We start from the raw sequence: 26,596 nt of genomic DNA, 5'->3' as shown, positions 1-26,596 counted from the left end.
ATTTGAAAGGATGGCCCATTGAGGAGGAGGCAAGCTTGTTTCCCACTGCTCAGGAAACTAGGGCACGGAGCAATGGATTCAAATTTCAGGAAAAAAGTTCCAGCTAAACATTAGGAAGAACTTCCTGACAGTATGAGCTGTTCAGCACTGGAATATGCTGCCTCAGAGTGTGGTGGTGTCTCTTTTTCTGGAGGTTTAAGCATAGGTTGAATGGCTATCTATCACAACTGCTTTGAATGTGTGAATGACTTAATGAATGAAGCTTTATTTGTATCCCGCCTCATCTGCCAAGGGGACTCGGAGTGGCTTACATGTGTGTTCCTACATGGCATGGGGTTAGAGCGGATAGCCCTTGAGGTCTCTTCCAACTCTTTGATTCTGTTGATAAAGTAATTTCTAAAGAATTTGGACAAAAAGGGTAGCATCCTGTTGCTTTGCCTCAGCTACAGTAGACCCATTGAATCATTTAATGGAGGATGAATTAACACATAAGGTAAAGGTAAAGGTTTTCCCCTGACGTTAAGTCCAGTTGTGACCGACTCTGGGGGTTGGTGCTCATCTCCATTTCTGAGCTGAAGAGCCAGCGTTGTCCATAGACACCTCCAAGGTCATGTGGCTGGCATGACTGCATGGAGCGCTGTTACCTTCCCGCTGGACCTATTGATCTTCTCACATTTGCATGTTTTCAAACTGCTAGGTTGGCAGGAGCTGGGGCTAACACCGGGCGCTCATTCCGCTCCCGGGATTTGAACCTGGGACATTTTGGTCCGCAAGTTCAGCATCTCAGCGCTTTAACACACTGTGCCACCAGGGGCCCTTAAATTAACACATAGATAAATCCAATTAATTTACTGACTCGTTTCTAGTCAGAACCAAGAATAGGAATTATGTTTGGTTCCTGGATTGGGAATTATTAGTGTTTTTCAGTGAACTTTGAGGGAGAAAAACAGAAGCGATGTGCCCTTGCTGTCAGTAGGCTGGGCTCCTTCAAGGAAATATCATGTAGCTGGAAGCATTGATAAGTATCCAGGTCAGGAAGTATCCCACAGTGCACAAATGATCACTCTTAGCTTTGGATGGGGATTAGATTATTTTATTTTCCTTTTGACCTGCTTTGTGTTTTTCTCTGTCTGATGTTAGCGGTAGCTTGAGGTAATTTACAGCTAGATTTTCTCTGGCCATGCTGTTTTACTAATGGCTTATTGCAGGGAAGAATCATAGAATCATAGACTAGTAGAGTTGGAAGAGACCTCATGGGCCATCCAGTCTAACCCCCTGCCAAGAAGCAGGAAATCACATTCAAAGCACCCCCGACAGATGGCCATCCAGCCTCTGTTTAAAACCCTTTGGTGGAAACACTTTGGTGCCTTAGTGTCATCCCTCCCCTCCCTTGTTGAACTGTCCTAAAGTTAGGAAGTACTTCTGGGATTGGGCACAAGAGAGTTTTTTTTAAAGAGGAAATGTCTCTGAGCAAGTCTTTTTATCTTTTGTCAAATACTTCAGCCTCTTTTGAATCCATATTTTTTCTTTGCTCATAAGGCACCATGCCACCTGTTTAAGGGCCTTGTGAAAAGTTGGAGAGGAAAAAGAGAGGCAAGAAACAGTTTGGTTTGAAAAAGATTGATAAAACTAGGTGGATCAGTCAGCTAAGTTGAGTTGAAATGGTTGCAAGAGAAGCAAAAAGAGAACGCAGCTGAGTGATAAAACGTTGAAGGAAAAGAGAAAAGGGCGAGTAAGGAATATTAAAACTCAGCAACAAAGACCAAGCTTGCAGCACTCTTAGAAACCATGGCAGCGGCTGGCACTCTGGCTTTGGGTTAATTTGGTTTTCATTGGTTATTGAATTGCTCACTGAAACTTTTAAAGACAAACTGACTATAGATGTAGAGAAATGCAGATATATTTTTTATCCCTGTGTGGGTTGATTTATATGTGCTTGTATATGTTCAGGCACACTTTGAAGCAGAGGAATGGAACTGTCTCAGTACAGGGCTAGTTTGCATTTCCTGTCTTGTGTGGAACTGAACTTACTCTGGCACAAAGCTTCTTAAAGTGTGGATCATGATCCCAAATGTGGGGTCCCCATAGCTCTTTATGTTGGGACTCTCTCCCCAAGATTAGACTGGCATCCACCCTGTCCACTTTTTGTAAAGAATTAAAAATGTGGCTGTTGCTCTGTGCTTTCGATTAAACAGTTCACCAGGTAATTGGCCCCCAACTATAACTTACTATCAGTTCCTGCACTTTTTCATTGTCCCCTGCCCTATAGATTTAGTGTTCTAAATGGCATTGCCCTTCTATCCCCAATTTATTATTGGTCCTGTCTAGAAACTCTCTTGCACAAACTCCTACCCTCTGGGTTTCAGTATTTATTACTGTTCAGGCTATTGGTTGTTTGATGTTGTTGTTTTTATATTGTCATGATGTTGTTTTAAATTTTATTGAGTTGTGTTTTTAATCTATGTCTGACCGGGCTTGTCCGATCAGAAGCGCCCCTCTTGCCTGTGAGTGTGTCAGGGTCTACCTTTCCCTTCTTGGGAGTCTGGGCATTTTTCCCTTTCCTTTTTCTTTCCCTTTCCTTTCCTATTTTGAAAGTCTGGGGAGGTCTTCTTCCTCCCTTCTCTCCATCCTGTTGGCTGAGTCGGCTTATTAACAAAAGACCCTCCCCATAAATGCATAGCAGAGTAACTTATTAGCAGCAGCATGACCCATCACCAGTAGCCAAAAGTGATAAAAATAACAAAAACTGACAGACCAATGTTATATCTTCCTTAGGAGGCTTTTCTTTGTAACAAAAATATTGTTGCACTATTTACAAAAACAAGGTTTCTATTACACTTCAGTGGCGAAGTGTGTTAAAGCACTGAGCTGCTGAACTTGCAGACCGAAAGGTCCCAGGTTCAAATCCCGGGAGCGGAATGAGCGCCCACTGTTAGCTCCAGCTTCTGCCAACCTAGCAGTTCGAAAACATGCCAATGTGAGTAGATCAATAGGTACTGCTCCGGCAGGAAGGTAACGGTGCTCCATGCAGTCATGCCAGCCTCATGACCTTGGAGGTGTCTACAGACAATGCCGGCTCTTTGGCTTAGAAATGGAGATGAGCACCAACCCTCAGAGTCAGACATGACTGGACTTGACGTCAGGAGAAACCTTTACCTTTACCTTATAAACACAAATAAAGTTCTTTATACTTCTTTGTTCTCAGCTTCCACACTGGGCTTCTTTCTCATTCAGATAAACCGCTTCTAGCTTCACTCTCGCAGAGCCTCCTCTCACACCAAACGTACACAGAAGCTTCACACATAGCAGCCTTCACACTGGAGCTTCACACATGAGGCCTTCAACCTGGGGTTTCTGTCACCGGGCCTTCTCATACTGAGGCCTACTAAGCTACAGGAACACCTGATTATACTGAACTGCAGCTTTTGCTGAGTCGTTGCACCCATTTTAACCTTTTCAGTGCTTGACTCATTTTTGTAATTAAAAATGCCGAGTTAATTTTTAATATTTCTGACATCTTTGTCACAGTGAGAGAGGTATAGGGCCTAGAACTTATTCTTTCACCCGTTTTGCCTCCAGACTCAGATGTCCCACTTATGCTTCATACTCTTTCCTTCCTCAGTGCCTTCAACTTGGTGTTGACATTTCTGCCCATGAAGGCACTTTCTTTCCCTTTGAATTTTTTGTGTGCTGGCGGAAGGGACGTGGGAGATTGCTAAAAAAAACCCTCCCACCAAGTTGTTTTAAAATAAATGATCAGTAAAGGTGTGATTTGTATACATTATTTTCTATATCTGGGGTCATGTATACATTTCTCAGACAAAATGGGGCAATGACTTGAAAAAGTTGAAGTCCTGCTCTAGCATTTGTTGGCAGGAGAGCCCCAGAGCTTTGCACCCCCATCAACTCTACTGAACTGTCATACAGCTTGTGGACAACAAGCTGAAACAAGCTCCACGAAAAGCCATGTCTCCCACTGCAGCCATTCTCCTATGCCTGTGAATTTATTACTGTAAACCTTTAGGAACCTAAGCAGGCATTTGCTGTCTCGGATGGGCATAGTTTGCTTTTCACCAGTTCTTCAGGACTCTGTTGATGTGGTTGCCGAGTAGAGATTTCTGCCATTGCCAACAGATAAGCGATAACTTCCTAGGCTGGAGAGAACAAATTGCTTCCTGATGCAATCCTGAGTGATCCGATTATTCTCACTTAGTTTTGTTCTGAACTGTTTCATGAAGGTCACTTTGGGATAGTTTCCATTTTTCAGGATTGTTAACAGTGCTTTTATAGCTTCTCTTTCTCTTTCCAGTATACTGGTTGGCAGGAGCTGAAGTTTGTTTCACGGTCTGTGCCTCTTTGTTCCTCCTGCCCTTCATTCTGCTTCGAAGCATTCAAGAACAAAAGAAAGTGGAATAAGTGATCACATATTTTCTAAGACATTACAAGTATCATGCTCACTTGACTGACCAAGAAGCAGTTTTATAGAACTGCACATTTTTATGGAATGTCATGTTTTTATGATCTTGAGAAATAACTCAATCTTCGGCTCACAAAATCCACAGTAAGGCCACATATTTATATATATTTGGGACACACCAAGATCAGAATGAAGAGCTTTGTGGATATTTTTTTCTTATGTTCACTATGATGAATGGTCCTTGTAATGTAACAGTCCTCAAATGTTTTCATCAATTGCTTTTGTTAAGAATTTGAAGAAAAGTATATTTAAAAAACCAAAAGGTCTGCAAATGGTGCACTGCATCTCTCTCTCTTTTCCTTTTCTGATTTGGAACTGTTGGATTTGGAACTCAAACATCTGTAGTCAGTATCTACAGAAAAGTTCCCCAACACATTTTTACTAAGTCTATTTGTACACATATGTATATTTTGAACACCAAACCTGTCTCTTACTTTGGATTTAACAAGCTGTAGAGTAGGATGAATGTTGCCTTAAACTAAGCATAAGAAACACGTTGCCTTACAGATACTGGGCTGCACATTTACAGTACAGGTAGTGATGAGGAATGATAGGAGTTGTATTCTGAAGTGAGAAATGATGCATATCTTCACTGAGGTACTCCATCTATACCATGTGTGTCAAACACAGGACCCATGTGCCAAATCCGGCCCAACATGTCATTTTAGGTGGCCCTCTAGGTGCTAGACTACTGTTCCTGTATCCCTCATTATGAGACATCATGACTAGAGCTGATGAGTTGTGATACAGTAACACCTGAAAGGCTGTAGTTTGTTTTGTTCAGTCAAGAGAGTGAGCTTTGGATTTAGTTGCATGGCTTGTGGATATAATGCCTGATTATAAAATATCCTCTAACCTTTCCCCAACCCCACAGCCACAAGTACAGTTGGGTTGCAATTCTCATTAACCCCAGTCCGTTTGGCACATAATCAAAAGTGATGAGAGTTGTAGTTTAACAACATCTAGGAATACAAAATGGGTACAAACTAAAGAGCATCAACCACTATGTAATAAAAATTATGTAAATAAAATTGTAATAAAGTTATAATTATTCTGTCAATCCAGTAAAACCAAGAACATATGCTTTAAGTTTGGTGATTTTTGTTTCCTCTGATGTTTTCTGTCATTTCCCCCAGAATGTATTTTTCAGAGACTCACACATTTATACAGAAAAAAATCATTCAGTTACTAATTTACTAATAAGATTAGAATACAGTAAACTAAGAAATGTCGGGATTTGAAGTGGCCTAATAGTTTCCCTTCTTGTTGCTTCATTATGTTAAGGCAAAAAATTATGAGAACAGGAAATGGTGGTAGGTTTGAAAGCAAAAAGTTGTAACATTTAGTGTTTGGTGGCAAAGAACAAGAAAACATATGAGTAGAACAATCAGTTTAAATATTTCAGTGTAATTTGAGTATCATTGTAATTTTCTCTGAGATAGACCATTGTTATAAATTCAAATTATTGATTACATTTCCCTTCGAAGTATGTTTGTATAACCAAAACCATGTAGGAAGCGTATCTAGTATCTCACTTGTGTCTTAGAAACATGTACCAGAAAAAAATACTAGGAGGGATGTAATTTCTTGTTGCACTCACTGTCATATTATACATGTCTAAAATATTTGAACAATGAATTTGTCTTCAGAGACTGTAGGCAACTTGTAAATGTGGCCTTAGCATGGTAATGTGGATGATGCCATATGCTATAATCATATTAATAGATGGCGAATTGCTGAACAATTTGAATTTTGAAACAATGTACATCAAATGAATTAATAAAAATGAATGATGCCATCTTTTGTAACATTATGTGCCGCTTTTAGAGTAGTGCACATAGTTCATGTCTAGTTTTCCAGATACTATGTTTTGTACTATACTGATTTTTTTTACATTCTGTTTCCCCAAATAAAACTTTTTGAGATTATGGATTTTTCATTAGATTCTTCAAAAGCGTCTGTTCACCACAGTGCCTTTATACAATCTGAATCAAGTTATTCTCTTGCATATTGCAAATCATTCCAGTTCAAGCACATAAGCCTCTAGATCTGTCCTCAATCACAAAGAATGTGAACTGGTAAATTTATTTAGTGGCTGAAAGAAAGGGAAAAAAACACATCTATTTTCAGATAAATATTAGAAGTAAGAAACTAGTACTTACAATTATTTTTAAAATATTGATGGAGGTCCTAATTCAGGTATATAGAGATACAGATATGTAGTTTACACACATGAAGTGCTTTAATAAAGTTTTAAAAACATTTTTAAAACTTTGCTAGGCAACTAAGCCAAAAAAATAAGCTAGAAGAACTTTAAAAGGCTAAAAGTCATAAGTCAAGCAACTTGATGGCACAAAATGTCCTATCTCTAACTGGTTCTATCACACATTAGGAAGTGTATTAAACTTTGTTTTTGCAGGAGGAACATCCTGCTGCACATTTTGCTCTAGTTTTTCAATGAATATCTCATTGAGTCTCAACCAATTCAACATAGTTTGTGGCAGCCACAAAAACAAAGTTTCCGTAATATAACTACTTTCAAAGTAAGTACCATAAAATTAAACAGGAAATAACGCTTTCAAATCAGGAACAGATTTTTTTTAAATGATGTTACATAAGTGCTATGGTACAATACATTTCCATGCTGTAATTTCCCATGGAACCAGGCTATTCTGGTGGACTGGGTCCACATCAGTTACCATTAGGATCTTAAATTTCCTCCGAAGTCTTACTGGTAGCCTCTAATGCAGGCAAATATTTTGCAGACACACCCACCATGATAACTCTTGATAAGATCCTTGGGTACCTTCCTTAAATGTTCCCTGTACTGGTGAAGATGCCTCATATGTACATTTAAATTCTCCTTCAGGCATGCATGTTGTCCAATGTGAATGACTGTACCACACCACAGGCACTGGGAGGTTTTTGTGATTATCATCATAAGCTACATCACTCGTGGCCGAATATGATCCTATTCCAAGTGTAGAGTCTTGGTGGTGGGTCCACAAATGATTGTAGAGACCTATTCTGGATGCACATAGTCTTACGCAGTAAGAACATAGATTTCCAGATGGAAGGCGGTCAGTTTGTGTGAAATAGGGCAGTAGTAAAGATCGTAGTTAGCTTCCCTCCTGCAGGATATGAAGGATATGGGCAAGTTCCTAGCAACCCAAATGGTGATATGCCAACGCACCTTCCCAACCCCATCTAACTGGATACATCTCCCAATGGCTGCACAAGTGTACTGAACATTTAAGAAATGCTAATACATCTCAAGAATCAACACTACTTCAGCTGGAGAAAAAAATAACAAATAGAAACATCTCCTTTAAAGAATTTTATTTTTGAATAGAACTGAATTAAACAGCAAAAGAAGGAAAAAATACAAGACACTTCCCTGCCCCTGCTCCATTTCATTCTGCCCACCGCAGTGAATAACTGCACCATACAGAGCTAGGTTTCATGCTGCAATACAAAGAATGGAAAACTACAAAATTAGAACTTAGAAATCATTGCATAAACATCCTGGCATTGTATGACAGTAGCACTGGAGCAATGGCTTTTGTAATAGAGTTTCAACCCTGGCAACGAGACACAAAGGTTCTTGGTGTTCACAGGAGACACAGTTAATAAACAAGCTTCAAGCTATTAGTGCCATGCAATCCACATTAAATATTCTTATTCAGATTTCTCTCTCGTTCTGTAGTGGTCAGTGCCGATCGCTGGCCAATTTTGTGGCAGTAAATTTAAAGTAACCTGATGGTCACTAACTCATCTCTCCCATTAATGCTTCTGCACTGTTATGCTGGAAGTAAAAATCTTTTGCCATTTTAAACCGCCCCAAGGTTATCTACTTGCAACCTAACATAGGCATTGTTTACAATAAAGCTGTGCCCAGTTACTGAATTCATTCTAATTTTCTGCACTTTCTTCAAGCACAAATTGTAAGGCATACAATACTATCTTGTCAGATTTTGATAATACAACAAAGCCGTGATTTGTAAGTGGTGTATTATTCATTACTATATTCAAGTTAATTAATAAAAGTCAGTATATTAGTTCCCCAGACCTCCAATAATATATGAAAGTTTGCTTTGTTTACAACTAGAAATAACTCAACTTTAATATTTGATGAAGTAAACCAAATTATTAAAACAAAAGTGTTTCTAAAACATCCACAGGCACAACACAGTTTAGTCACTGCACTGCATTTTAAATGAGTGAATTCCAAGAAGCTGAAGAGAACAGCAAGCTTTGTTAAATCCCAGCTATATTCACTTGCTGCCAGGATGTAGGCAGCCTTCCTGGGCTCTCAGAAAGGAGCAGCAGGTCTTACGTTTAAATTTTTAAAATGATATTATGCTAGTCAGACATTTTTATGTTCCAAATTTTCAGGTGATGCTGAATACACGCCTTTGCTAGAAAACAAACTAGTAAAATAGCAGTTTTATTCTGTGGAAAAAGGTTACATTAAATTTATTAGAAAACAGGTAGAGGGGTTAGCAGGAAACACCACAAAATTACTTCATTCTTCTTACACACGTTTAAATTTCAGCTATGCTACAATACAGAATAAGAGGGGAGAAAAAACAGCTCTCTGTCAAGCCTCAGCATAAGGTTATTTCTAATTACACAGTGCAGAAGCTTGTTTTAGTAATATAACTTCTCAAAGCATAAATTCAGTGATCCTCGTGCTGTTAGTCTTTTACCTTTTACAGCAACGGTATGCTCTGGGACAAATGTTAGGAGTGAGCAGATAGCAACATCACATAGGACTTGGTGAAAAATGTATGCCTTCATACACAAAGCAACATGAGCTTTCGAAGTTACACAGAGTGGCCCACTATCTTCCATGGGATTGTTTCTGTGTAAGTAATTTACATCAAGGCAGGGAAACCTGTAGCCCTCCAGTTGTTCAACTCCAGATCCCATCTGTCCCTGCTAGTTATGGTCAATTGTAAGGAATGCTGGGAGCAGTTCCCCAATCTCCGAAAGGTTATAAATTCTTCAATCACGACTAACATACTGAGTGAGTTACTGCTCCATAAACAGGGCTAGCACCTTCTTGTTAATGTTCTGTTATAATCTCAATTGATCAAGCAATTATCTTGAGGGATTAAAGATTGTTCTGAGTTGTACATAAAAAAGGAAACTATGATCACTTAGTAAGATCAGATAAATTCTAATGGTTAATACACTGAGATTCTAAAACGTAATATTTCTGAAGCTCTTTAGGAGTCGCTCTTCTTTTTGTTCTTCTTCAGAAAAGAAGGCGTACGGAACTTCTTCTTCTTCTTGGACGGAGACTTCCCAGGAGACTCATCCCCACCTGGTTCGGCCGCTGCCCCCTCCTCAGCCGATGGAGCCGTTGCTTCTTCGCCAGGCGGAGGTGGGGGATCTTGGGTTTCAGGGGGACATTCAGTCTGGCTTTGAGCAAGATCTTTGCCACATTTATCATCATCATCATCTTTTTTAAAGGTTGAAATGCCAAGGGCTTCTGAAGTCTCATCAGGGGTGAGGTCTGGGAGGCTTTGCTTGAAAGTTGCAGCATCACTGTCGTAATTGCAAGCCTGGTTAGGCTGCCTCTCTAATGAAGCAATCAACAGGACATAGATATTAATATGTGCCTAGGACGTCAATTGACTCTTAGCAGAAATCAGCTCTGTCTGGAAGAAGAACATCCAGAGCGCAGATCAGAATCCCAGGGCAGAAAAATGCAGTATTCCTTTGGAGCCTGTCTCTCCTCTATTGATTTGGATTTTTAAAAATCAATGGTTCAAATCTATACCAAAAATAGAGAATGTCTCAAAAATTGAAAGGCTGATGCACATAAAGTCACATCATTTACTGATAGTTTTAACTGCTCCTCTCTAAAAGTACATATAAAAATGTATTGCTTTCATTAGATATACTGTAAAATCTGAACTGTGGATTACTTAGTTTATACAAATAAAATATACTATGTGTTGTCAAAGGCTTTCATGGCCAGAATCACTGGGTTGCTGTGAGTTTTCCAAGCTCTAGGCCATGTTCCAGAAGCATTCTCAACCTACAAACTATCTACAGACCCACTAAGAAAATCCAATAAATGCTACGTTCAGCAAAGGACAAGAGGAATCCTCTCATCTCTGCTGGAGTTTACTGTATACCATGCAGCTGTGGACAAGTATATATAGAGACCACCAAACGCAGCATTGCCTAGACACGAATAAAGGAACATGAAAGTCACTGCAGACTAACTCAACCAGAGAAGTCAGCCATAGCAAAACACTGAGGAACCAACCTGAACACAGCATATTATTTGAGAACACAGAAATGCTGGACCACTCAAACAGCCATCATGTCACACTACACAGAGAAGCCACTGAAATCCATAAGCATGTGGACAATTTCAGCAGAAAGGAGGAAACTATGAAAATGAACGAAGTCTGGTTGCCAGTATTAAAAACTCTAAAATCAGGACAGTAAATAAATAACAACACTGAAAATGGGAATTCCAAACAAAAAACAATCAGGGCCAGCTAACACCTCCCAATAAAGGATCCCCCCAGGCAAGAAGCAGCCAGGCCTCAAAACTGCAAGGCTTTTCAATGCTAATCAAGGTGATTAATTGCAACATTCACACTTGCTTCCAACAGACAAGAGTTCTGTCCCCCACCCTGGATCTTCCGCAGATATGTAAACCTCCCTTGCCTAGTTTCCAATATACCTCACAATCTCTGAGGGTGCCTGCCATAGACGTGGGTGAAACGTCAGGAGAGAATGCTTCTGGAACATGGCCATACAGCCGGAAAACTCACAGCAACCCAGAATATGTCCCTGCATTTTCAGAATGCAAAAATGTTATCTCAAAAAGACCCCTTCCCCTTGATATCAGACATTGTAAAATGTCCACAATGGAGGGGGAAATTCTGAATGGAAAAAATTTGCACGGCAAAAGCGTACCCCCATGCCCTTCCTCCAGAGCACTACCTTTCTATCTTGCAATAAACAATCTGGTGTTTCGGAAGTTAAAACACCTGAAAGAAAAGTTATGTTAGAGAGAAATCACATCAAACTCCGCAAAACAAATGTTAAGAGACTTTTAAATTGGGTTAAGGTAATTTGAAAGCAGGGTCAGAGGATAAAGCCATTTGGAAATTTGTAAGCGATAATTAGTTTTCTTCAAAATACTTTAAATGTTCAATTACTTTTCAGGAACGGTGGGAGGTCCACCACAGCAGGTCATACAAAAAAAATTCTTCAGTATAATACATTTTATACAGCACAATTTTTTTAATTTTCAGAAAATGAAAGGGGGCATAAATAAATCTCTGAAGAATAACGGCCTCATTAAAATAGTGCTATAAAGAACTGCTTCATAATGTGGTTCTAGTCAGTTTCAATATGGGGAAGAACATGGAACTTTTCTACCCTGAAGGGCTTGTGATGTGTTTCTGCTTCAATTTTTTATATCTTGTTTGAAATGTCCCTTTGTTTAGCATGAAGATAAGGGACCGTGAATAGGAGCCAGTATGTACCGTACATACACACGTATAAGTTGGCCTCACAAGTAAGTTGATGGCAGGTTTTGAGGCCAAAATTGCGGATTGTGATCTGACCCGTGCACAAGTTGAGGTGTGTGCTATGGAGGGGGAAAGCACCAATGCCAACCAGTGCCATTTCACCACCCAGGAATGCAAAATGGGCTAAAGTGGCACCATAGCAGAGAGTGTAGACAGGGTGGGTGTTTCTTTTATATTCTCCCAGGACAGACTAAACTCTCACCTTTCATTACTCTATTCAATACTTTGTTAAGGTATAATAGTAACATTGATCTGTGAATAAGTTAACCCAGTGTTTTGGGGTTGATTTTTTGACTAAAATGTCTAGTCATGAGTATTTTGGGTATACAGTCTTAGAACTCCATTTTGGGGTTCTTCTATCCCAGCACATGTTCCATGAATGCCATTTTCTAAAACTTCAAGTGATGCCCTAATCATTTTGGGATGTTCTGAAAGAGCTGTTTCTGAGTGGGACCCCTGAAAAAATATTTAAAGACAAAGCCAGAGCTGTTCCTTGGCTGAAAATAGATGTTTTGCATAAACAGGAGGTGTCTGTTTAGTGTGGTTGAAGTTTTTTTTTTTTTTGGGGGGGGGGGGCAAGGGGCCACAGAAGTTGCATGGTTCCCATCCCTGCACCGAGACCTGAAAACAATAGACATCTGAAACATCAACACAACAGTATGAAATAAGCCTGTCTACTTTTTTTTTTTTTTACAAAAGAGTCAATTTAACTTTTTTTTATTTATGCAAGAAGCAACACAATAGTAATTTAACTTTTTAAGGGGAAATTAGTAGTTTAAGATTAAAATGCTTTAATTAAGATTAAAAGATTAAGTGATGATTTTATGTAGCTACCAACATACACACTTCATTTGGAAGCCACACTGAAATTTAATTTAGGTAGTAATCCCAAGGGCATTCAGGAAGATGAATGCTCAATTTCAAATGCTCTATTTCACCCAAAGCCATGATGGACTTTTGCCAAAAAGGCAAAGCATTTGGCTCACTTTACTAGTATCTGACCCATTTCCCCCTTTCATGGGCATGTTCCTTCTTTTAACCAAAGATCTATTCCTAATGCTAGCAGCAAGAGGAAAGTACTGAGCAACATCTAAATTTCATTCTATGTTGGAAATATATCTAATAGCTGATGGATGTCCTCTTTTATCCAATAAATCCCTCACTGCCACATCTGCCAAATACCCCTATAAAATACCTGTTTTTGGTGGTCAGAGTTTGGTCTTGTGGCAAAGGTGAGAGGGAAATGTAATAACAGATCTTCCTGTCTGAGGCTGAAGCATTACTGAAGACCTCAGAGGCTACTTCCTACAGCCTTTGGGACATTTTTGATACTACGTTTCACATCCTTAAAATGCAAACTATGGTTTTACTAATGTAATTTTGATGTAATTTTTCCTCTAAAGCAATTGAAATTAGTTAAGCATATTCATACTGTATAAATGCCCGACAAAAGGAGAAAACATCACAGAAGATGCAAGAGAATGAAGCAAAGCACAGACAGGTCAGGGTAAGCAGCAGCAACAGGAATGGGATGGTACTTACTATGGCAACAGGTACTCTTTAGCATATCCACCTCCTGTTTGTAATGCAGCCACAAGAAGAAAAAAGCACAAGTAGAGAATCTATGCATCCATCACAGCCATTATATTAAAAGAATGGGCAGTCCCATTCTTATAGAATACAGAATGAGGTGGTATGAACAGACAACTTTGTAACACACACATGGTAAATCTCAGGGTTAAAAAACACACAGAACAAATCTTAGATTACACCTGTCTTATTGCTTATACCACTCAGTTGAAATGTGATTAAAAGGTGTCTCTGCCCCTGCTCTCATTGGATAGAGACCACTGGAGAAACAAATTTTAATCTAAATTAGAATAGTAACAGAAAACAGAAGGTGTAATCCAATTACAATAATGCTTAAGAAATGTGCAACCACCAAGCAGAATTCATGAAGTTTCTGCCACTTCAACAAACAGTTTTACCTATTTGTTTAAACAAATGAGCTTTGTCAAATCCTTCCTCTCCAGGGACATGACTGTCCTTTGTAGGTAGTTGGGGGTTCTGCTGAACACAGACGAACTCTTTACCTAAGCAACTCTATTCACATCAAAGTCAATGAATCTGAAAGGCTTGAGTGTGGATGGGGTCTACACAATCTAATTCCAGCATAACTACCAAATTATGAATAATTTGGTATGATTTCAGGCAATCCTGAAGATATTGAAAATTGTCTCTTCAGATTGGCTATCAGAGCAAAATAGCATGCAGTCCATTTTAGGAATGAATACAGAATAATGCAAACTAGGACAACAGAAAAATCCCGTGTTAACCAATATCCTGATATTTTTGGCTACCAGTCATTCCAGTTTCAAGGGAGGCCCAATCTTTACACAGTATTAGCAGGAACTACTGCTGACAAACATTTCTGCCAACAGAAGCCGAAATTACAGGAGAAAAGGGATATGCTGGAGAAGAGTCATCGAAGTGTGATCGAGTCCGACTCGGGGTTGGCGTTTCTCTCCATTTCTAAGCCAAAGAGCCGGCGATGTCCATAGACACCTCCAAGATCATGTGGCCGGCATGACTGCATGGAGCGCTATTACCTTCCCGCCAGAGCAGTACCTATTGATCTATTCACATTTGCATGTTTTCGAACTGCTAGGTTGGCAGAAGCTGGAACTAACAATAGGAGCTCACCTTGCTCCCGGATTCAAACTGCCAACCTTTCAGTCAGCAAGTTCAGCAGCTCAGCAATTTAATCTGCTGCACCACCAGGGGCTTTCCTAGATAAACATCTCTAAAAATGGCGTACATCTTACAATTGCAGATATATTGTGTATTTCTGTTGATGGTGGTGGTACTGAAATTAGAGTGCATCTTACAAACAATGGCATCTTACAATTGAAGAAATATGTATCTACAGCTGAATTTTAAAAAATTCAATCGGGCTAGAATTTAGTCTAAGTATGGCCATTAAACACTTATAACTACTCAACTGGATTCCAGCCAAATTGCTTTTCTCTATCAATAGATTTGTTGCTATGGAATACGGTACCAATTTCTCTCTGTCAGACAAGATTTTACAGAGGACAAAGCAGCCATATTGGGCAGGATGAAGTACTTTCCCCAGACAGGAGAGATTGTCACCATGGATGAGTGGGGAGGTGGATTTATGGAATCGTTATGATGCTGACTTGGATTTCACAAAAAGACATATTGACGTTATAGTGAAACATCCACTTGAACTCATTGCAGTGCTTATTATTATGAAAGGTATACAGTAATTTGGTTGTACTTGGAATAGTGCAATAGCACCATAGCACAAAAGAAAAAAAAGAGTTGTCTCAGGGTTGATACAGTTTACAAAAACACACACATAACTGAAATGACTGAAGCATGTGAGCAGCTTCCTTAGGAGAGAGAAAAAAGGATAGAACACCTTTTAGTACTGAAAAGTAGAGAAAAGAAAACAGAATCTGACAAACTTGCAGAGCTGGAGATGAAAAATTCTTTCTTTTTCAAAATGCAAGAACAAATAATAGCCACTATGAAACTAAGAGACCATAAGAGAGCTATCTTCATACAAATTAATCAAAACGTGTTGCTGCCCACTAGTTTAGGCTTCATGGAAGTGAGCACCTGATAAGCCATGTGAGCTAAACTGATGCTCCAAATAACCAAATGTCAGGGAGAGAAAATAGCTTTCTAGAGGCTGACATGTTGCTAGAAAGAAAACACTGATGATGCTAGAAAGATCTTGGTCTGACCCAACAAGGAAATTTCTATGTTCTCAATGCACATTTCTTTATTATTGTGAGTACAACCACGACCACAAAATTTAGCTACATGACTCTACGGAGAATAACGCATAACATTCTTTCCTCCCAACAGAGAATTCAGAGAAAAACAAAAACCTAGGTGCAGCTTTCATAGACTCTTATATCTTTGGGGCCATACCTTCCTCTGGCTTAACCGGAGTGCTGGGTGGAGTACAAGCAACAGTGTGGTCAGGAGAACCTTTTTCTCTCTGCTGTCTAGCATCTTCTGAATCTTCTAAAAACAACAAAACACCAGGATTCAGAGCTTACAAATATGACCACACTCCTTCATATTAAATGTGCAGAAAAAAAGCAAGTGATGTACATTAAGTTCATTTTTACTAAAGGAAATAACATTTTCAGAGGACTAAAATAAGCAAAACAGATGAGAACTATCAAGCAAAGACTGGAGCTTCACGGTTGTAATACCTTACTTATCACTATAGTGCTCTCTGTTAAATGAAAAACAGTAGCTTGATGTTTGCATTTGGAATTTGCTGTGGCTAATGGTAACAGAGGCCTGTCGCGTCCTGATCTGCAATGCCTTAGAAAGCCTTTGGCTGAAAAGTTAGATTTCGGGAAGGTGCAACTACCATGACAAAACTGTCATCATCATAGAAATGTCTGACAAAGGCCCTCATCTATACTCGCCTTCAATGAAGTTTCAAACCAGGAAATCCCAGAACCAGTTTGAGGCTCAGATGGTGATTACACAAACTAGCAAGCACTGATGCACATTAAGGGCTTTCTTTTGTTTACTTTTACGATAGTTTGTTGCCTGGTCACCACAGTTTGAAGATAGCTTTGAACTGTATTAAATGGTCCGTGTAGATGGAACCTGTTCAGGATCTCAGCCAACATATTCAAAGAACACATTCTAAGCATTCAGAGGAAGTAAAATAAAATATAAACACAAATGCAAACATTTTATACTGCTTTTAGATCAATTCAGTCAACCCATCTATATTATCACATTACAGGAAAAGCATTGAACTGACATCAAGAACAATGAAACAAACCTGAACTGTTAAGTTTTTTTAAAAAAGGTACAAGTTCCTATGCTGTGTATGTATACACACACATAGAACAGAATCACAAAAATGTATGTACAAGCAATTAACATATTCCATCCCTTTATACATTTCTCATACCTGTTCATTTGGTCCTTTTTTCCAATGTAAAAGAGTATCTTCACTTTGTGACCCGAGTCAGTTAGGGATCACTTTGAGAATACAATAATATAACTTCAGTGTGTTTTAACTGACATTCTTTCTGCTATTATGTCACTGGGAGTGTTTCTACTGCCTTCATTCTTAATATGAGTTGAGCACTGAGTCTTTTTGACACTGCAAATCCTGCCAAAATAATCTTGTCCCAATTAATCTTTGTTTGCTAGGAGTTACATACAACTGATCAGAGACAGGATGGGGATGCATACAGAGATTCCCATCTCTTTCTGATCCAATTACTCAATTAAGCACTATCAGATAGAGGTAAAAAGAGCATTTTTCCTTGCAGGATTGGGTTGAGTCTTCTCTTCCTCCTGCAGATATCCCTTTGGGCAAAGAACTCAAAACTAAAACCATCCGAGAGCTTTTCACAGAGAGCCTTCAAAGCTCACATGCAATTAAAACAGCAATTGTGGTGCAATGATGATCAGTACTAGGATTATCCAGCCCGGCCTACCCAGTCTAATGACTGTCTACTGGCCTAAACCACCTCATGTAGTTGTTATGAAGGCAATATAGACATAGAACATGTAAGCTATACCAAGAACATTGAAGAGCACAAAAAATTAAGTGGCAACAATGGCATGGATAAACTACATCTACAGATGCAAACAATACAGAATGATAGCAAAGGCTTCATATGTTGCAACAATCTCCACCAGCCCCTAGGCTACCTCCATTTCACTTTGCTGCCTCTTTCAGGACAGAACACTGCTACAGAAATGTTCTGCAGTCTTCTCCTCCTTCTTTTGAGGGAAGAAGGGCAATTTTTGTGGCAAACAACTCTGACTCCTTTTCCACCAACTGCCCCTCCCATCCAAAGTGTGCATGGTCCAAATATCAATGGGATTTGATTACAAAGTTTTAGATCATTACTATATTTTGCTGCTTATCAAATATTAGCAATAGTCAATCTGAAAACAAAGTCTTCCCATTCTAAACTACCATGCTTTAGATATTACACCTTCGTCTCACCCTTTTTAGATTTAAAATGAATAATCACAATATTTAGGTTCATAGCAAAAATAACATAGGCCAACAATGTTTGGTTTTTAGGCCTGTTACTGGGGTTATTTGGGGCTCTGATTCAGAAAATAGCATTGCTTAGACTGCATTAGCTCTAGTTTCTTACATATGGTTATCATGATTTTCTATGGGTGACCAGATGGTGACTGGTAGATGGTATATGCTCACTGACTAGAGCTGATAGGGGGGTATTGGTGTCATTTTGGAATTGGCAGGTCAAATATATCCAGAAATACATGTAACACCAAAATGCGCCTCGGCCAGTGCAATTTATCTGATCCTCTTTTTAGCTAATGGAAGAACGCTTACACTATCCACATTCCCACTTTCTTAAAGGGGAAGAACAACGGTCCTACAGAAAGATTCTATTAAAGTTCTGTAAAGCATGCTTCTCTGGCATAAGATACATATTCAATTCATGTCACAGTAGAACCACAGCAGTATCACATCAGCTCATAGAAGTCTGCATTTAGAAACGCATTTAGACACATATGTTCAAAAACCTGATATTACAGGCAGATGATAAAGTTACTGCACACCAACCTTCTGTTTGTCTCTGTTTCCTTTCTACTTCTCTGCGATACTCTTCCAGTTCTTTGTCTGTAAGTTTGTTGAAGGGATTTGGTCCTGCAGTACTCACGATGACTCGTGGCTGGTACTCCTTCTCAATTATTGCCTTTGATGCTGTCACCAATTCTCCCTAATTGAAAAAAAGGCAATTACTTCACCAATTAACATACAAAGCACCAAAACTTTCAGGAGGGGAAATAATAAGGGAAATTGTTTAAATCTGTGCCAAACATAACACGAGGAGGTTTTCATTTTATTTACAAAATGTTCTCCAAGCACAAAAGTTACTGATTTCACAAACACAACTATTACTAAATTCGCTTCATAAAATGAGGTTTTTAAATATTATAAACAAACATAGAGGGCAAATACTATCTACACGCTCAGCTGACTTTTGCACTTGAGAAAAAGCACCAGACTTATTTTACCCCAAACTATCTCACTTTTAAACAGCACATTAAAATGTAGTACTAGACCCAGGATTACAGTAAACCTGAAAGCATTGTCTAGGCCAAGGCTTCTTACAGTTTTCTACTTGCAACCCCTTTTGGCCCGAGAAATGGTTCTGTGTCCCCAGGCATATAGATACATAAAATAGGTAAAAAAATAAAACATTTACTGATGACAAATCAGCATCTGAAAGGCTTGCTAAACAGGTTGATTTTCCTTTTTATGAAGTACAGCTGAAGCATCTTCAATAGAGTCCACTATATACACTGCCCAAAAGATTTATGTAAATGTCTAAAGCAGTCAGTAGGTTACTGTTGCCAACCCCCTTGATGGATCATCACCTTGTCGTGGTGAGGAAGCTTACATGTTCCAATGAACCTGCAGGTGTAACAGTTGGGAGTCATGTACTCCCAAGAGGTGCCACAGACTAAGAACAATCTGAAGGCCTTAACGGCGAAGCAGGTGGATGACAACATGGCACACATTGCAATGGTTGTGAAGGCGGAAGAAGACTGCAACAGATGGGAAGCCACCGTCACCATGTTAACCATGCTACTGGATGTGCACCTCATTCTGTGAAGACTGTGTGTTGATTGGGTGTGCACTAACGCTTACACATTAAAAAAAAAACCACATACAGGTATCTTCCAAGAAAAATAAAACAAAACCAACAAAAGTCCTATGGCAATCAGCGAGTGGCGACAGGAGCAGGACTGTGAAAACTGGAAGTCCCTAATCACAGATGGCACATAGGCAGTGGATATGGATTCAGTCATTCTACCTCAAGATACAGGGCAGTTATTTCGGCAGCTGTAATCATGACTGAACAGCCGTTTTTAGGATCCACTCTGCTCACCCCATATAGGGAGGGGGCTAGAAAACGTGTCCTAAACAATGAATCACAGTACTCTCTGGACTATCCTCCAAAAAATTGGATGCCCTGACAAATTTGTGAACATCCTGTGGATCCGACATGACGGCAAGTCTTGGACCACAGTAGCTCTCTAAGTGACCAATTGAAGGTGGAATCAGGTGTCAAACAGGGATGTGTTATTTCCCCAACCTTATTCTTCATCCTTGTCGCTATGACCCTGCACCTTGTTGATAGGAAGCTTCCTACTGGCTTAGGGATCTGGGTACGTTTAGCTTGGTGAAAAGAAGGCTGAGAAATAAGATAGCCTTGTTTAAATATTTGAAAGGGTGTCACATTGGGGGGGGGGGGTTAAGCTTGTTTTCTACTGCTCTGGAGAATACGGTAGGAGACGTAGCAATGGATTCAAATTGCAGGCAAAGAGATTCTACTTAAACATTAAGAAGAACTTCCTGATGATAGGAGCTGTTTGGCAACCAAATATGGTGCCTTGCAGGGTAGTGGGGTTCTTCCTCTGGAGGTTTTTAAGCAGAGGCTGCCTGGCCATCTGTCAGTAATTGTTTTGACTGTATTATCCTGAATGGCAGGGAGTTGGTCTAGATGGATTCTCTTCCAACTCTAGGATTCTATTATTCTAACTACCAGATTTTCAAGAGTTTTGGCATTTTTAATTGCAGCCCTTGGAGGATCATATGCAGAAACCAGGCTTGCCACAAGTACATAAGTTTCTGATTTGCACAGGCTGAAAGAGTATTGTTTTTGGCCTTTTTCCTTTAAAAAAATGGAAGATAAGCATGATGTTGTTCCATTTCTAACTAAACATTCTTTTGTTTGCCTGAGCCAAGCAATTTGGACAGTTTTATCATATATTTTAACATTAAGTATTTGCCTTCCTAAAGTAGTTGCTTCCTTTGAATAAAACAAATGTATTTTACTATTCCTTCAGAACACTCATAGGTATAAAGGAACATAATGATTTTTAACATTATATTGTGCATAACATCTTTTTGTCACCTACAAAAATGAGTTTTCTTCAAACATTGCAGATTTATTTTAGTTTTATAATTTTATCCAAGTGATAAAGATCAGCATCAATATGTTCTAGCTGTACTCCATGCAAACTACAAATCCCAGCACCCCATGGCATGGAGTCCATGCATTTCAATTAGAGGCCTCTTCCTTCTTTCTTTCCCCGCCATCCAACCCATTGACCCAGTTCCATGGATCCGCATGCAGGAAAGGCTGGGACGGATAGAACGAAGGAAGGAGGGAGGGAGGGAAGCGAAGGAACGCCAAGTACAAGAGCCCTCCTTCTTTGCCCAGAAGGCCAAGAGCAAAAGGGAGAGAAAGACCATTGATCCGGTTATATTTACCCTCCTTTCTGACCAGTGTGTTCTTATCAGCGAGCTCAGGATCGGAGAAGAGAAAGGGAACAGCATAGGAATAAAGGAAACAAGGAGAGCACCCACTCTATCCATCCACTCATCTATCCATCCACTCACCCACTAATAATAAACACCTACACAGGCAAGAATCAGCCATGCACTGAGTCTACAAGGCCATTCAGTGCTCATCCACCTCCCCAATCCCCTACATTTACACTTGGCCTCCAAAAAAACAATTACAATAATAACAATGACAACAACAACAACAAGAATCTACACCATCACAGGCAAGAAGCAGCCAGGCACTGAGGCTGAGAGGCCAGTCAGTGCTACACTGGGCCTCCAAAAAACAATACAGTAGCATCTAACTTATCCAGCTTCATAACCACAACAACAACAACAATAAACACCTACACAGGCAAAAAAAAAAAAAAAGACTATTGTACCACAATAAGATGTAAACCGCACTCAGCAGAATCAGACATCACGATTAACAACAAACCAAAGACAACAGGGATCTCAAGCAATTATCAATCAACACAAAAATTGAAGAAGGTAACAGACTTCAAATACTACTACTAATGTGAGTATAAAGAAGGGTGAAGGTCACAGCATAAATACAACCTAATGTAGACTGACACCACCAGACTAAGCCACAGCAACGCGTGGCCGGGCACAGCTAGTAAGATTATATTTTGTGTCAAATTAATACAAATGATAACTGAGGATGTGATCCAACAGAAATGTGTTCTCTCTGAAAAAGAGTACCCTGTTTACAGTCATTATCAACACAAAGTTACACTGTAAGAAGAAATGTTTTACAGCCATCAACAATCTTTCAGAATATGCTGAATGAATTTAGACTAATGTAGTCATGAACATATTTCAAACACTGGTAAAAAGGGATTTAACATTTTTCTTGTACTCTGCAATTTCTTGCACGATCTGAATTGCAACTGTAGCGTAACAATCAATTAATTGTTCAATGAAGAAAATCTGAAACATCCACATTTGCCACATAGTAGTAAATATAAAATGAGGATTACTGAGTGATACAGGAGTCAAAAATTTAACATATGGAAGTATTTATTTCTTCAGTGGATGCTTGCACAAAAAAGTCTACAGCGAATATCTAATTGTGACTTCCACTGATCCATCAAATGAAAATCATCAAAAAAAAAAGAAAGAAAGAAAGAAAGAAAGAAAGAAAAGAAAAGAAAGCAGAGACAGCACAGACAGAGCAGGTTCTCTTGCCTCAAACCAATGCACTAAACAGATGCTATTGTTTTCCAGAAGAGTAACATTCGTGTTTGCCTTCTGAGCCAGGTCTTGCATTGAAACTGTTGCCATCTAGGTTTTCTATAGGAAAAATGCCCTATTTTGAATTCCCCGTACCAGAATAAAGATTTATTTTCAAGACTATTGCCTTGCTACACTTTGGGACTGTTTTTCTTAATTTGGCTACAATTTCAGATCCATGTACTTGTGTCCAAATTAAGCTTTGTACACAATTCGTAAAAAGACTATAGGAATTCATAACAAACCTTTAGAATAGAACTTTCCAAACTGTGTGTCATGACATCTTAGTGTGTTTGCTGCAGTGTGTAGGTGTGGCGCTTGAACAAAATGAGAAATCTCAGTCTATGTGAAATAAGCAATAAATCATATATATATTTTAAAATATAAATGAAAGCTTTTCATGAGATACGGATTTATCAGTATCTCTTATAAGGGATTGGCTTAACCTCCTGTTTGCTAGTGAAACTAAATTACTGTGTTGCAAAATTATGCACATCTAAAAAGGTGTTAGGATCCTCCAGTGGCTCAGTGTGTTAAAGAGCTGAGCTGCTGAACTTGAAGACCGAAAGGTCCCAGGTTCAAATCCGGAAAGCAGAGTGACCTTATAAAATTACAAATCCCATGACTGGCAGCAGGGGAAATTGTGAGAGTGACAGCTTTTTCAGGCTACCCGAAATCCTTGGGGGGTGGGGGTGGGAGCACATGTGGCCTGTGGGTGGGCCATATGTTGTGCAGTACTTATTCACGTCTCTCTCTAACCAACTTTTCTTACAGGAAAACATGTACAGCCATGTTTACATCATCTTTATTGCAATATTCCCAGTTATATTTGAGGAAATTATATGGGACTGTCTGGGATGCTTACACAAGGATCATGTGTAAAAGAATACTACCCACAGCAGCTTATAGCCTAATACAAGTTATTTATGGTCTCGAAATTAGTAAACTGGCACTCTTTTAAAGTTATTTTACATCAAAATATACATATGCCTAACTTACAAACCCATCTAGTTCTTTTTACATGAATGCATCAACAAAAGCTACAACCCAGCGTTCAAGAGAAATTAAAAGGTATATAATAGCATATACAGCAGTATGACAGGGCAGTACCTTTCTAATAGAGACAGATTTAGCGGGACTAAAGGCCTGCTCTGTGGGATCGAGCCCTTCAATTGTTTCCGTACAGTCTGAGAGGGGAGCATCCTGCAACAGTAAATTGAGTGAACAGAGCAAACCGAGCTCAGGCTTCACATTATCAGCTAAGAGCATTGCAGCATGAGCTAAACACATGCAGGAAAACAGTAAATGTTGATGCTAAAGCAGTGAAAACAATGCAACATGCAAGATAAGTTAACCCGACCTTACCAATGATCACTATGACAATGACACTAGTCAAACTTCATAAAGTACAATTAAAAAGACTTTGGGTATCTTTTCTCTTTATCTTTATTTAGCCAAGCCATTAGTGCATATGCTGTACTGGAAAAGCTACCCTTTGTAACTGTTCAATTGGATGACTGTACAATAAAATCTTCTTATTTCTATATAGTTTGCATCAAGGAAGCCATTACTTAGAAACAATCGTTTGACACAAGCACTTTTTCAAATATAGTCAGTACTACAAAGCCTGACTAGTTCAGAGTGGAATTTTAGCCCATAGAGGCACAGCCTTTGCACGTCTCATGCACTACAACCAGCATGACAGGTAGTACGCTGCTAATGGCATGCTTCCACTGCGCTTCTGGCTCTGGGCATGGTTGTGAAGACAAAATGTTACCTCTAACACTTACCTTATAAATAGTTACATTCTGCCAATTAAAGAATAATTTCATAGTGATGCATTAGGTGACAATGAGAAATATACCATAAATTAGCATTTTAAAGCAGCTTTTGCTCTCACCTGTACAAGGCTCCTGTCTACAACCACCCCAGAAAGCACTTGTGACTGTGGGCCAGCAGTTTTAATGTCTTGCAGATTTTGTTCCCGGATCTGAAAGAGAAAATACTGTCAACGTCTGTGAATAAAAGAAGCTAAATCTGTCCACTGAATCATCATAGTATGAGCTGTTCCAAGTCAGCCTGAACATTCCTGCAGCTACATATCTATCATTATTTTCATGATAATAATAGTTACAATAATATGAGGTGCTTGGACCAACACTAATTCAGATTCTTTCCAAAAATCTAGAAATCAGCAAAATCAGTTTCATTATCTTTTTTTTCTCCTTGCTCTACAATTCAAGCTTTTTAATCCTCATCATTTCAACAACTTTTTCAGATTTAAATTTCTGCCAGTTCTTTGTGGGCAGCAAATTCTACAATGATGACAAAATTCAAAACTGAAATAAATACAGTTAAAACACAAATACATTATTAGAAACATACAAAAAGTCAGTTAAAATGAAATTGAATTATTAATACAATTACAGTTATTTAAGCAAAATCTATAAAATGTAAAAATCAATAAAATAAGACAGGAAAATATTTGGGTTTTACTTCTCATTAAGCTCAATGGATTACAAACATCATGCTTTCAGAAATTCCTGCAGGAGTCCTACATTAAAATGCAGACTGAACATTTGCCATTTACCTCCTGCCATGTACCTTGAATAAGCTATGTTTGTTTTTTCACAAGGAATAAAAGAAGCTATAATGGAAGAACATGTTTATCATTAAAATCCCAGCATTTATCAAAATCCTATTTTGAGCTCAATTCACACAGTTAACTAATGGCCGCTACTGGGGTCAGGACTGCAGCAGTTATTTCTTAAGGTAGGGACTATGCTGGGGCAGTACTGGGTCTGAATGGGAGATGAAACAATGGACAGGGCAGGAAAGTGATGAGGAAGAAAATGTTCACCTTCGTCTGTGGGAATAGGTGTAAAACTGATTACTACATAACAAACGTATCTGACACACTTAATGAATACCTGCAGATCTGTGGTATTCTAATTGGTTGTTGTCATGAAGGTGGTAGGAGACCTTGCTGAGAAGTGTGATCTGCATACTACATTAAAAGTGTAATTCTCCACCTGTTCTAGTTGCAAGCAAAAGCAAATTTTATATAAAAAAATAAAAGTATTTGTGTTTTAACTGATTTTTCTAGCATGTTCTTTTAGGACGGTGCTTCAATATATGTGAATAATTTCCAGTAAAAGGTACACAAAGCTTCTAAATACAAACAACTATCTTTATATCCAGTTACCATACACGTGCATTTTCTATGTAAAACACATGTGTCAAACTCAATGCTAATAGGCAAAATACGCCCCATCGCATCATTTTATGTGGCCTTCCAGATGCCGGAGTACAATTGTGTATTCCTCATCATTAGACATCGTGACTAGAGCTGATGGGAGTTGTGATACATCTGGAAGGCTTCAGTTTGTTCTGTTTAGTCAGGATAGTGGTGTTTGCATTTAGATACAAGGCTTTTGGATATAATGTCTGACATTAAAATGCCCTTTAACCTTTCCTCAACCTCAGAGCCACATTGTACCGTCTGTGTGGCAGACAATAAAAAGTGATGGGAGTTGTCTTTCAATAACATATGAAGACCCAAAATAGAAGGTAAAAAGAGCACTGACCACTAGGTAAAAATATATAGTTAGCCCTCTGTATCCATGAATTTTCTGTCCATGGGTTTAACGGCCCTTTGATGGCAACCATAAAGCTGATGTGGCCCTTGATGGAAATGAATTGGACACTCCTGATTTAAACAATAAAAACATTCAGAGATGCCACAATTATTGCTAGTACAAACCTTGTTCCTCATTTCCTGGACTTCCTTTGGGTTCGTGTTCAATGGAACAAATAGATTTTGGACAGCAGAGGTGGCAGTTTTATGTCCATCTTCTTTAGTCCACTGAAGTATCAAAAATATTATATGAATCAAAATTG

General features: G+C 38.9%; 2 protein-coding genes across 18 annotated transcripts in view; one reads left to right on the top strand and one right to left on the bottom strand.

The window, feature by feature from the left end:
* Positions 1-6,405, top strand: part of mfsd10 (major facilitator superfamily domain containing 10) — a 38,215-nt gene extending 31,810 nt beyond the window's left edge. For all 4 annotated transcript variants that reach the window (XM_008111311.3, XM_008111313.3, XM_008111312.3 and 1 more), the window contains exon 13: positions 4,310-6,405. In XM_008111311.3, coding sequence (XP_008109518.1) covers positions 4,310-4,416 — 107 coding nt within the window. In that variant the 3' untranslated portion in view covers positions 4,417-6,405. The remainder of the gene's footprint in view (positions 1-4,309) is intronic.
* A 1,396-nt stretch (positions 6,406-7,801) lies between these two features.
* The window catches only part of add1 (adducin 1), a 50,606-nt gene continuing 31,811 nt past the window's right edge, over positions 7,802-26,596 (bottom strand). For 4 of the 14 annotated variants that reach the window (XM_062982039.1, XM_062982043.1, XM_062982041.1 and 1 more), the window contains 7 exons: positions 26,460-26,561; positions 24,597-24,686; positions 24,487-24,504; positions 23,807-23,899; positions 18,665-18,821; positions 16,006-16,101; positions 7,802-10,064 (listed from right to left, as the gene is read on the bottom strand). In XM_062982039.1, coding sequence (XP_062838109.1) covers positions 9,709-10,064; positions 16,006-16,101; positions 18,665-18,821; positions 23,807-23,899; positions 24,487-24,504; positions 24,597-24,686; positions 26,460-26,561 — 912 coding nt within the window. In that variant the 3' untranslated portion in view covers positions 7,802-9,708. Of the gene's footprint in view, positions 10,065-11,449; positions 11,497-13,583; positions 13,619-16,005; positions 16,102-18,664; positions 18,822-23,806; positions 23,900-24,486; positions 24,505-24,596; positions 24,687-26,459; positions 26,562-26,596 lie in introns of those variants that run through there. The other 10 variants (XM_062982042.1, XM_008111318.3, XM_062982046.1 and 7 more) reach the window with 6 other exon arrangements.

Source organism: Anolis carolinensis, chromosome 5, assembly GCF_035594765.1.
Source record: "Anolis carolinensis isolate JA03-04 chromosome 5, rAnoCar3.1.pri, whole genome shotgun sequence".
Taxonomy (NCBI): domain Eukaryota; kingdom Metazoa; phylum Chordata; class Lepidosauria; order Squamata; family Dactyloidae; genus Anolis; species Anolis carolinensis.
The sequence above is the reverse complement of the archived record's forward strand: the minus strand, read 5'-3'. Positions and strand labels throughout refer to the sequence as shown.